Source organism: Arvicola amphibius, chromosome 10 (assembly GCF_903992535.2).
Source record: "Arvicola amphibius chromosome 10, mArvAmp1.2, whole genome shotgun sequence".
Classification (NCBI taxonomy): Eukaryota; Metazoa; Chordata; class Mammalia; order Rodentia; family Cricetidae; genus Arvicola; species Arvicola amphibius.
The window spans coordinates 113,667,356-113,679,653 of NC_052056.1; the positions used below are offsets into that span (position 1 = coordinate 113,667,356).

Consider the following 12,298-nt stretch of genomic DNA (forward strand, 5'->3'; position numbering starts at 1 on the left):
AATCCATCTACCTCTGCATCCTGAATACTGGGGTTACATGCCCAACTTGGTAACACAAGTCTTTAAAGCAAGCTCTTGTTGGAGTGGTGAGTAGTTCTTCCATGAGTTTGTATATAAAATTTCATCACTAATTTCCATTGAGATGGTTTCTCTACACGCTTTTTAGGATAAAACAGCTTTTTCTGCTTTTGTAGTTAGTGCCGCTTTGCTTAGTTTGTAAGCAGTGGTGGGGTGGTTGTTTCTTTTTGGCTTTCAGATAATTTTGTATTTTTAATAGTTAGCTGCTTCTTCATCTTCTGTCTTGTCTCAGTGTAGTCAAGTGGTCCTATCTTCTCCCTTTTCAGTGTCACTGATATCTTTGCAGGACATGAACATATAGCTCCAGCTTTCATCAGATTTTTGAATCCCAGTGGGGTTCACAGTCCCTTAGACTGACCCAGCTCTGTATGGCCCATTGACTGACTGCCATGTTCTCTGTAGTTTAGCTGGTCCTTGTGTGCTCCAGATTTTGCTGGGATTATTTAACGCCTTGCATCTGGGGTATATGTGCATGCACACGCAACACACACATACACATAAACACATCCCACAGTTAACCTAGCTGTAAGTATATTTTGTTTATTTTATTAAAAAGGGGTCTCACTATTGACTAGGTGACATCAAACTCTTGGACCCCAGGGACCCTCTTGCTTCAGTTGGGACTGTGCACACCACACTTAACAGTGTGTTATTTCAAAGCTATTGATATAATAATTCATTTTCTGGATTCCAGGTAATCTCAGGTTTGTACCAGAGAGCATTCCATCACTTCTCCAAGGCCGTGCAGTCAGCCGAAGAGGAAAACCAGCTTTCCTGCTGGGGCCATGAGGCTGCAGCTGAGCAGGCCCATGCTTATATGACGCTGGTAGGTTTCTGTGACCAACAGCTGCGAAAGGTAGAAGAGAACGCATCCAATGCATCACAGAAGAGAAGTACGGGTTAGTATTCTCCGTGGAAGCTTGAAAATGCACAGACGCTTTTGACCGTACACACGCTTGTGTGTGCGTGCTTGTATGTGCGTGTGTTTCAAATAGCAGATATTTTGCTTTGTTTCATCTTTAGAGATGATAGTATCTCCAAGCAATATAACTGTATTCAATAGAATCTTGCTTATTTATTGACAATTTTGGGATTTCAACCAGCCTTGATAATGGTGGGCAAGAACTCCACCACTGAGCTGAGACTCCATCCCTTAACTTTTAGAGACAATGTCTTACTGTGTAGCACAGGCCAGCCTTGAGCTTGCCATTGCATTGCACATATGAGCCATTGCACCCGACTCTTTTGCTTCGTGTCACTTATTTTGCTTGCCATTTGTTATTGGTTCATATGGTTTGCCTCTTGCTCTGGGAATAAAATCAAAAGCATCATCGAGCGTGTGCTCTCAGTTCAGGATAGAAACTGCTTCTTTAAAGGATTAGGCAGACATGTGACTTTTCTTAACTAAAAGAAAAGCACTGGAGAGAGAACAGTGATAGACCAAAAAAAAAGCCAAAACAGGGAAATTTAATTAATTATTTGTCACATTTATGGTTTGTGTGCTAATCATCGCTTTCCTTTTTGCTATCTTTGGTGCTGTAGAATTGGAAGCATATCCAGCACTTGTGGTGGAGAAACTGTTAAGAGCGTTAAAGTTAAACTCTTCTGAAGCCAGGCTGAAGTTTCCTAGATTACTTCAGATCATAGAACAGTATCCAGAGGAGACCTTAAACATAATGACAAAAGAGGTTGGTATCCTTGAGTGGAAGAGCGCTTTCAGGAATTAAAGACACACATTTGTTTATATCCAGACTAGGTGTGTGTAATACACCTTCTTTTTTTAACCTTTGTGTGTATACACATGCTACATCGTGCTTGTGGAGGTCAGAGAACAACCTTGGGTATCATTCCTCACCTTCTGCCCTGTTTGTGATTTGATGTGATCCTCCTGTTTCCCCTTGCATCTGAGGACCCCAGATGAGTGCTACAACACATCTGACTTCACATGGGCTCTGAGGATCCAGACTCAGCATATAGCAGAACTCAGTGTCGGTTGGAAACGCTGTAATATGGCGCTGTACAGATGGTTCAGTGGGCAAAGCTTTGCTGTACTAGCAAGAGAAGGGGCTGAGTATTTAGTGGATTAAAAGTATAAGTGTTCGCATTGACCTACTTTCCTTTGTGGGTGTCGTAAGAACTATATCTGAACAAGGACCAAATCAACCAAGGAGGAATATTTCTGAACAGACTGGGACTTTGTATGTAATTTTGCAACAGTATGAAGCTGCACACAGATGAAGCTGCAGTCTGTAACATCTGTTGGTATCTTAGCCTAGGGAGACTAAATGGGAATTGAGAGGTTCATGTATGTACATGTATGTACATGTAACAGCCCGCAGCCTCAATACTTCTGTTCCATGGCTCACTTGGGGATACACATGCTGGTCATGCCCCTGTTCTGTGGGCCCAATCTGTATAAGGAGACTCCATCTATAAAAGAATAGGGCCATCTGAAAGGTTCCTTCATAATTTTACAGATTTATAGCTAGAAAATAGACACAAATTTTGACTTGAAAATAAGAGTTCAGAAAGGACTAACAGGTACCTACTACTTTACGTAGCAAGATCTTGTCTTTTGTGTGTGTTCATGAGTGCCCAGGCTAAAGGTCCATTTCTGTGTATTCCTCAACTTCTCTCCACATTATCTTTTGAGACAGAGTCTCTCCCTGGACCTGGAGCTTGCCAGTTAGGCTAGGCGGGCTAGCCAGCAAGTCCCTGGACCTTTCCTCCTGTCCTTTCCTCCCCAGCACGGGATTACAGGTCCATGCTACTGCACCTCATTTCTCCATAGGTACTGGGAACTGAACCCAGCTGTAGTTTACCAACTGAGCCATCTCCCCAGCCCTGTATAGCAAAATCTTAGTGTTCGTCTGTAAGCCCTGAGGGTTGCTGCGTTGTCAGGACTCTCCCTCCCTCCCTGCTTCCCTCCCTCCCTCTCTCCCCCTCCCTCCCTCCCTCCCTCCCTCCCTCCCTCCCTCTCTCCCCCTCCCTCCCTCCCCCCCTCCTCTCTCTCTTATATGTATAGTGTTCTACCTGCATGTATGCCTGCACACCAGAAGAGGGCAACAGATCTCATAGATGGTTGTGAGTCACCATGTGGTTGCTGAGAATTGAACTCTGGACAGTGTTCTTAACCTCTGAACCTTCTCTCCAGCCCTCTGTTATGACTTTACCCCATGAAGACCTGCCATACTGTCAAGAGTCTTATGAAGGCCTACCATATTGTCAGGACTCATCCCCATGAGGGCCTAACTTTTCACAATAATGCAGTAATTGAAATGGAATGTATAGCTGTTACAAGAATGAAGTAAATTGGTCTTTGTTTCTTTTATATTCCTGTGATAAGACATCATGTACAAGACAACTTACAGAAGACAGTGGTTTTGGAGGGCATCCAGTTTCAGAGGATTAGAGTCGGGAGCCTAGCTACAAGCAGGCAGGAATGGCATGATGCTGGAGCAGTAGGTAGAGCTTACATCTGAAGACACAACCATCATGGACACTGGGCCCACTGCGAATGGTGGGAGTCTTGAAATCTCAAAGCCCACCCCCAGCCCATCTCCTCCAACAAGGCCACACCTCCTGATCCTCTCCCAACAGTTCTACTGACTGGCGACCAAGCATTCAAATATGAGCTTATAGGGACCATTTCTATTCAAACCACCACAGCAAGTGTTCTTTAAGCAAAGAATATGTATGTACATGTACAAAAATTGTTTGGAAGAATCCAAAGGTTCCTTAGCAAAAGAGGGTTAAAAGAGAGACATATAAGACATTTCATATTAAACCTATTTTGCCTTTATAGCCTTTTTGGTAAATAGTGTCAAGTGTTTTGTTCATTTTCAAACTGTAGTTTTCTGAATTTTAGATTTCATCCATTCCTTGCTGGCAGTTCATTGGTTGGATCAGCCACATGATGGCCTTACTGGATAAAGATGAAGCCATTGCAGTGCAGCATACTGTGGAAGAGATTGCCGATAACTACCCTCAGGCCATTATCTACCCTTTTATAATAAGCAGTGAAAGCTACTCCTTTAAACAGACTTCTTCTGGTCACAAGAATAAAGCATTTGTTGAAAGGTAATGTTTGGTGTTGGGCTGATAAGATGGATAAAAATTTTGTGTGGTAAAAGCAAAAACATGCAAATACATTTGAGCTCTTCATGAAGCATAGAAATTCTTAGACTTCTCTTGAGTTTATCTTTTCTCCGTATACTTGTTATAGAATTTCTCTACTTTTGAAAATATCGTTTGTCTTAGCTGCTTGCCTGCATGCCCATAGTTAATCATCTTTTGCATAATACAGACTAAAGGAGATGCTTTTTGCGTCAGTTCTTGTCCTAGTTGGTTTGCTTTTGACACAAGCTAGGGTCATCTGGGAAGAGAGAGCCTCAACTGAGAAAATGACCCCATTTGATTAGCCTGGTAGGGCATTTTCTTGGTTAATGATTGATAAGAGATGGCCCAGCTCAAGTGGATGGTGTCACTCCTGAGCAGTTTGTCCTGGGTTGTATAAGAAAGCAGGCTGAGCAAGAGAGTGGTGGCGCACGCCTTTAATCCCAGCACTCAGGAGGCAGAGGCAGGCAGATCTGTGTGAGTTCAAGGCCAGCCTGGTCTACAAGAGCTAGTTCCAGGGACAGGCCCCAAAGCTACAGAGACATCCCATCTCAAAAAAGGGAAGAAAAAAAAAAAGTAAGAAGCAAACAAGCAGGCTGAGCAAACCAGGCTTAAGGAGCAAGCCAGTAAGCAGCATCCCCTCCATGGCCTCTGCTTCAGTTCTTGACTCCAGGTTCCTGCCTTGAGGTCAAACCCTGACTTCCCCAGTGATGAACTGTTCCCTGAGAGCTATACACTGAGATACTGAGATATACCTTCTCATCTCTAAGTTGCTTCTCTTTTTGGTGTTTATCACAGTAGTAGAAACCCCAGCTAAGACTGCTCTGAAGCTGCCCTTTAAGATACATTGGCGTGTTGACATGGTAATGCACACCTGTGGTCACAAGTGCTCTAGAAGCTGGGACAGGAGACTGAAGTTCAAGGGCAGCCTGAGCTGTATATAAATAATATACTGCAAATAAATAAATAAAAATATAATAATAGGAATCCAGAGAAACTGGGGAGATAGCTAAGTGGGTAAGAGAGCTAATTCTGCAAGCACAAGAATCTGAGTTCCATCCCCAGCACCCATGGCTATATGTGCCTGTAATCTCAACATTGGGTTGCAAAGACAGACAGATCCTGAGAGCTTACTGACCAGACAGCCTAGGCAAAACAATGAGCTTTGGGGTTATTGAGAGACTCTGACTCAAGGAAATAAGGCAGAAAGTGAGACGCCCACTCCTGCTTTGTACACACAAGTGCACACTCGAATACTCACGTATATACATCGTGTGTGTGTGTGTGTGTGTGTGTGTGTGTGTGTGTGTGTGTGTACAAAGAGAGATCCCTCTTCTAAATTGGGGCACAATAGATAGCCTAAAGTGTCATCTTTTTCACTGCTTTGGTTATTTATGAGTTGAGACCAATGACATAATGAACCTTGGTGTGACTTACACAACAATACCTTGTAAATGCATTGTTTCCTGGGCACATCCTCCACCAGAGTTACTTTGTGCATTGAACATCATCAAACATCAGTAAACCCAATTCCAAACAACAAACTCCACTGATATCAAAGGCATTCATTGACTTCAGAATTACAGTGAGTGATTCAGTACCCAGAGCTCACCCATATGTAGGTTTTCCTACTCTCCCAAAATACAGAAACATCAGTATTAAATAACATGAATGAACAGAATATTCTACTCAATAGCTACAGAATGCACATTCTTCTTAACAACCTATGGTACTTTTTCCAAAATAGACCACATTTTAGGACACTTGAGTCTTTATAATATTGAATATATTAAAATAATCTCTGGTGACAATGGAATCAAACTATAAATCTAAGAGAAACATAATTTTTAGTTTAGTAGTTTGTAGTTGTAAACAATATGCAACTCATAGAGTCTAAACAATGCAGTATTGAATGATGACTGAGTTATTGAAGAAATCAGGAGAAACGTTTTTATATGCCTAGAATTAAATAAAATGCAAACACACCAGAGCCTGTGGAAAACAAAAGATTCCAAGAAGAAAGTATAAGATCTTAGAAAAATAGAAACAAGCCAAGTTCAAAATCAGTATAGTAGTAAATAATAACAGTCAGAGCATAAATTACTGATTTTTTTTAATTTTCTTCTTTTGGTTTTTGAAGACAGGGTTTCTCTGTATAGCCCTAGCTGTCATGGAATTTGCTCTGTAGACCAGGCTGGCCTTGAACTCACACCTGCTTCTGCCTCCTGATTGTTGGATTAATGAAATAGAAATGTTGTTTTTAGCTTCAACACAGTGGCTGTGCTCTTTAATCTACTGCTATTTCAGCCAGCAATTGTTGACTCTGCAGTTACCCACCTGCTTCTCTGGCAGCAGCCCTGCTGCTCAGACTACAGCCTTGCGGGAATTCTGTTCCTGTAGGCACTGGCTCTGTCACTGCCGCTAAAGGTAACTTCAACTAAATCTGTATTAATTTATTTATACTAGAACTCAAGAGTCAAAGGCAAGATTGAAAACCTGCTATCATAAGTTGAGTAGCACCTAGCTAACCTTCTCTCCAAAAAGCATGTCCTTCTTCTCTGTCTAAACAAACAAAAAAAGCCACACCACTCAAAAAAAAAAAAAAAAGCCACACCACTCAAAATCTCTCCCTACTACTTCCGGTGCATCTCTCTATCCCTTCCAGATGCCCTCTGATGCTCTGTGATTACTTTCTGTCAACAACTTGCTAACTTCTCCTCCTGACCCGAGGCTAATTTTATGTAATTAACAAAAATGCAGACTTGGGGTTCACATTGTGATCGAATATCCCCCAGAAGATTAATTTCTGAAATAGACTACTCAAAAACTAAATACCCACACAATCCAACTAATAAATGAGCTCATGAAATGAGCTATAATAAGCAAAGATATGCAAGTAGCTCTGTAATTATATGGATTGTTAAAAGTATATTCACAAGAATATATAACTAGATCATATGGTAGTTCTATATCTCTTTGTTTTTTCTAGTTTTTGTTTTTCTAGTGTATGTTTTTGAAACCTTCATCATAGATTTGGTCGCTACATGTACCAAGTGGATTTATATATGGGTCCTCTGTTCTATTCCGTTTTTCTACCCATTTGTTTTTGTGTAAATACCATGCAGTTTTTGTTACTATGGCTCTGTAGGGATACCTCCAATGTTGTTCTTTTTGCCAGGGCTACATAATGAAACCTTATCTCCAGACAGTAACAGCAACAACAAAAATAGACCTACTAGACCTATTACATTATCCATCTCTACTATTCCTGTGAACATACGGTTAAGACGCCACATAACTGCAGAGACCTGCATATCCTTATATACCGTGGCACTGTTACAGCAGTTAGTTGTTGGAATCGGCCTAAGTGTCTACCAGTGTGGGTAAATGATGTGTGATATATACTACATAGGGTTTCATTCAACCACAAAGAAAAACAAAATTGTGTTGTTTGCATGAAAATGAATAGAGTGAGACCTCATCATATATTAAGAGAAATAAGCCAGACTCGAACAGATAGCCTCTCTTTCATATGTATGTCCATCTGACATGAAAGTAGAAGCAAAATTGCCTGGGGAAAGGAGGGATACTCATAGGAGGGATCGAAAGTAGAGGGTCTAGGAAGCAGAGATGGTCAGAGTCCACAGTGTACTTGAATAAATTGTCTTTATGAAACCCATTACTATGTATGAATACAGTCAATAAGGTAATTAAAAATATATACAACAGCTGTTTCTGACATGAGCTGAATTTCTTTATTGTCAAGTAAGATGAAAGACATCAGTTGTCACAGTCTGTGCAAATACCACTTGCACCACCTTGCCTCATCAGCTACACCATCTGTGAACAGAGTCTCTAGAACAGTAGGACTATTTTTAAAAGTGAACACAAAAAATATTTGTGAGAGAGCACCTGCTATACTTCAAGATTATTTAAAGCAAATTATATTCATCAGTATCCATTCTTACTACAGTTCTATCCCCAACCTTCCTAATGCTGCAACCCCTTGATATAGTTCCTTAATATAGTTTTGTGCTGACCCCAACCATAAAATTAATTCCATTGCTACTTCATAATTGTAATTTGCCAACTATTATGAATCATAAAATAAATATCTGATATGCAAGAAATCTATTATGCAACCCCTATGAAAGTATATTTCGACCGCCAGAGGGTCTTGACCCACACGTTGAGAACCACTGTCAATTTAATATATAATCCTCAAATCACTACTTCCCTGTACTGGTCGTTGCTCTGTGTGTGTGTGTGTGTAGGACATGAGTTTGTATGTATAATTATATGTAACCATCAAGAAAGTATATGTTCTAAATATATATTTAAAATATATATTTAATATATAAAAATAGACAAATAGACCCTGGTTACTATCTAAACCTCGTGGTGGTGGTGTTCTGAAACAGGGTCTCTGTGTGTATCCCTGGCTGTCCTGGAACTCTCTGTGTAGATCAAGGTGGCCTTGAATTCACAGAGATCCACTTGCCTCTACCTCTGGTGCCACAACACTTGGCCTAAACCTGGTAATTTTTTATAGGATAAAAAGTAAACTTGATCAAGGAAGAGAGATTCAAGTTTTTATTAATGCCCTAGACCAGCTCTCCAATCCTGATATGCTCTTTAAGGTAAGAAAATGGGCTTTGACAATAAAAAATGAACGTGAACAGCATTTGTGGATAGTCTTAACTTCTTTCTTGATTCTTTCCTCTCTCTTTTGGCACAGGACTGGGTTGAGGATATGAAAAATGAACTCGAAAAGAATCCTGTGAATAAAAATAATATTGTAAAACTGTATACAAGGATGTACAGTGCCCTGGGTGACCCTCAGGCTCAAGGCTTGGGGCCATTTAGAAGGAAGTTCATACAGGTATGGCTAAATGCAGTTGCTTGATGGCAGCATTCACCTTTGATTGGCTCTTTACTGTTGTCTGTTGTTAATGAGCTTGATTTAGATCAATGCCTTCTGCAAGAGTGGTGACAAGTGGGTCAGCAGGCAGAACTTGGAGTCTACTGTGTTCCCTTCATGCTCAGATTCTGGTGTCTGAAAAGTACGTGTAGTTCAGTATTTTTAATTCTAAGATGACTTAGGTACTGGGTCAAGAAAGTATTTCTGTCTTACATGAGGCTATAAGTATTCTGAAGCATGTATTGGGGAACCAGTTTGGGTGCTCAGAGACACTCTACAGATGCAGTTCCCAGTGTCAGAGGGATTGTGTAAACAATACTGCTTATAAAAAGCTGTATTTCAGACAAGTGTGACAGAGGGGGATCTGTTTTAGTTATTGTGGATTTGGAAAGAGTACTTAATTAAGGGGTACTCTCTTTTATTTTCTTAATTTAAATTTTCTTACATGCAAATTTATTTTGACCATATTTCCCCCTCCCTCAATTTTACAAGATTCTCCTTACCTTCCTACACTCTGAACTTTGTTATTTTTTCTCTCTTTAAAAAACACACCAAAAAAAATCACAAAACAAAAATCAAATAAGCAAAAAAAAAAAAAACTCAAAAATACCAAAATAAAACAAAAGGTCTGAAAAGGTACCAATGAACTCATTTTGTGTAGGCCATCTCCTGCAGGTCGTGGGGCATTCTCTAAAGTGTGGTTGATACACCCAGTGAGACTCCATTGAAGAAAACTAAGTTTTACTTTGCAAGCAGGTATCAGTTACAGATAGCGTCTTGGCTAGGAGTGGGACCCTCTCTCCACTTCCCCTTCTCGGTGATGAAACTCTGACTTGAACCTGTGCAAATCTTGTGCATGCTACCACAGTCTGTGAGTTCATGTGTGCATTAGCCCCGTTGTGTCTGGAGGCCCTGTTTCCACCACCTCTGACTCTGAAACTCTTTCCCCTTCTCCCACAAGCTTGGGGGTGGGAGATTTGTTGAAGACATTTAGGACTGAATACTCAAAAGTCTCTCCTACTCTGCCTATTGTCCAGCTGAAGGTCACTGTGATAATTCCTATCTACTGTAAAAAGAAGCTTCTTTGATATAGGTTGAGTGAGGTATGGATCTTTGTGTATTAGGAACATTATTGCTATGTTCCTTTAGCAGAATAATAGTGGGTTTTCCCCTAGCCCATGAACTATCTGGTCTCAGGTTTTTGGCCATTTTGGTAGTGTCGTGTATGGGTTACATTTTATTGGTTGGTCCTTAAATCCAATAAAAAAAAAATCAGTTGGTTACTCCCATAGCATTTGTACCACTGTTACACAGTATATCTTGCAGGCAGATAACTGTTGTAGGTCACAGGGTTTATAGCTGGGTGATATTAATGATTACCTTTCCCCTTTGCTAGTGTACAAAGTACTTCCAGTCCATCAACACTAGTCAGTAGGGTAAAGCTTTTAGTTAGGCTTTACTAAAGATGACATCTCATGTAAGATGACCTAAGTGAATGTTGTCTCCAGCAATAGAGCTTCACCATCAGTTTGTGGAGAGTAAAAGCTACCCTGTGATGTTTGGGGATTTCCAGTGACTTCACAAGATGCAGCCCATTCCTGACACTGAAAGTTTCACTTGGTGGAATAAGATATCTAGTTGGCACTGTTCTTCCTTATATTTGGTGACTGCATTTAGATTCCTCCCACATAGGCATACATTTTGGGAAGCTCCTACAGTAGTAGGTTTTCCTGTTTTTCCAAAGGGCCTTCAGTGTTAGTTGTTTCTTCCCGTGTTTCCTCCTTTGCCCTTCTCTCCTGCTCTCCCTTTTTAGTCATCCATTCTAGTTTACCCTCTGTCCTTTGTAACAATGTGTTCTACTTCCCCTTTCTTGGGAAATCCAGTCCCACTCCCCAAGTTGCCACTTCCTACATAGGTCCCTAACCTCTGTACTTATGATAGTGGCACACCTATCAAAGGCTTCAAATCTAACATCTACATTTAAGAGAAAACATACAATATTTGTCAATTGGGGTTTGGATTATCTAATTCTGGATGATTTTTCCTATTTAACTGTAAATCTCATAATTTCATGTTTCACAATTGAACAGTAATATTCCATTGTGTATAAATGTACCCCATTTTCATTATCTATTCTTAAATTGATGAGAATTGGAGATCATTCCATCTTCTGGTTTCCTCAATTTCTTTCTACAACGTCTTAAAGTTTTTATTATACAACAAGATTTTCACTTGCTTGGTTGAAGTTACCCGCACCCCAAATATATATTGGGGCTATTGTAAAAGGTTCTAGCTCCCTGATTCCTTTCTCAGTCCATTTGCCATGTGTATATAGAAAAGCAACTGATTTTTGTGTGTTAATTCTCTATCCTGATACTTTGCTGAAAGTGCTTATCTGCTCTAGAAGTTTTCTAGTGGAGTTTTTAACCATTTTTTATGTGTAAAGTCATAGCATCTGTTTGGTTTTTGTTGTTGTTGTTGTTTTGTTTTTTGTTTTTTTTTTTTTTTGAAGCACTTACTAGAATTTGTAACTAGCAGTTGTTCTAATAATTACCTGCCTAAGGAAGAGAAGACACAGAAAAAAGGGGACACTCAAAATGTTTTAAAGTCTTGAAATATTCATAAACTTAAAGCTTTTTCTGATATACAATGGAAGCAGTGGTCATAATAGTAAATTTTTAATTTTCAGGCCTTCGGGAAAGAATTTGACAAAAGCTTTGGGAATGATGGTTCTAAGCTGCCTACAATGAAGCCCAGTCACTTCCGTAATATCACTGATGCACTGTTTGTAAGGATGAGAACAAACTTGAAGCCGCCTGGGAACCTGAAAGAGTACTCCCCCTGGATGAGTGCGTTCAGAGTGCAGCCCCCAGGGAACGAAGTGGAGATTCCTGGTTAGTGAGCATCCAGTAGTGACAAGAACGCTCCTTAAGGAGAATAACATGGCAGCGAACTCTTGCTTTCTAAATGACACTGGAATCCTTGTGTGTGTGTGTGTGTGGAAAAAGAGAGAGAGAGAGAGAGAGAGAGAGAGAGAGAGAGAGAGAGAGAGAGAGAGAGAGAGAGAATGCAGGGGTGTATATATTGTGTGTAGCGTACATATATGCATATAGAGGTCAGAAAACAACCCAAGGTATTCATCTTTCCACCTTGCTTGAGAGACAGAACCTTGTTTTTTGCACA

General features: G+C 40.3%; 1 protein-coding gene across 1 annotated transcript in view; it reads left to right on the forward strand.

Annotated features, from left to right (window-relative positions):
- Positions 1-12,298, forward strand: part of Prkdc (protein kinase, DNA-activated, catalytic subunit) — a 167,915-nt gene that overhangs the window by 145,198 nt on the left and 10,419 nt on the right. Inside the window, exons 72-77 of the mRNA XM_038345245.1 lie at positions 773-977; positions 1,621-1,766; positions 3,947-4,158; positions 8,747-8,834; positions 8,933-9,076; positions 11,805-12,009. Of these exons, the coding sequence (XP_038201173.1) occupies positions 773-977; positions 1,621-1,766; positions 3,947-4,158; positions 8,747-8,834; positions 8,933-9,076; positions 11,805-12,009 (1,000 nt within the window). The remainder of the gene's footprint in view (positions 1-772; positions 978-1,620; positions 1,767-3,946; positions 4,159-8,746; positions 8,835-8,932; positions 9,077-11,804; positions 12,010-12,298) is intronic.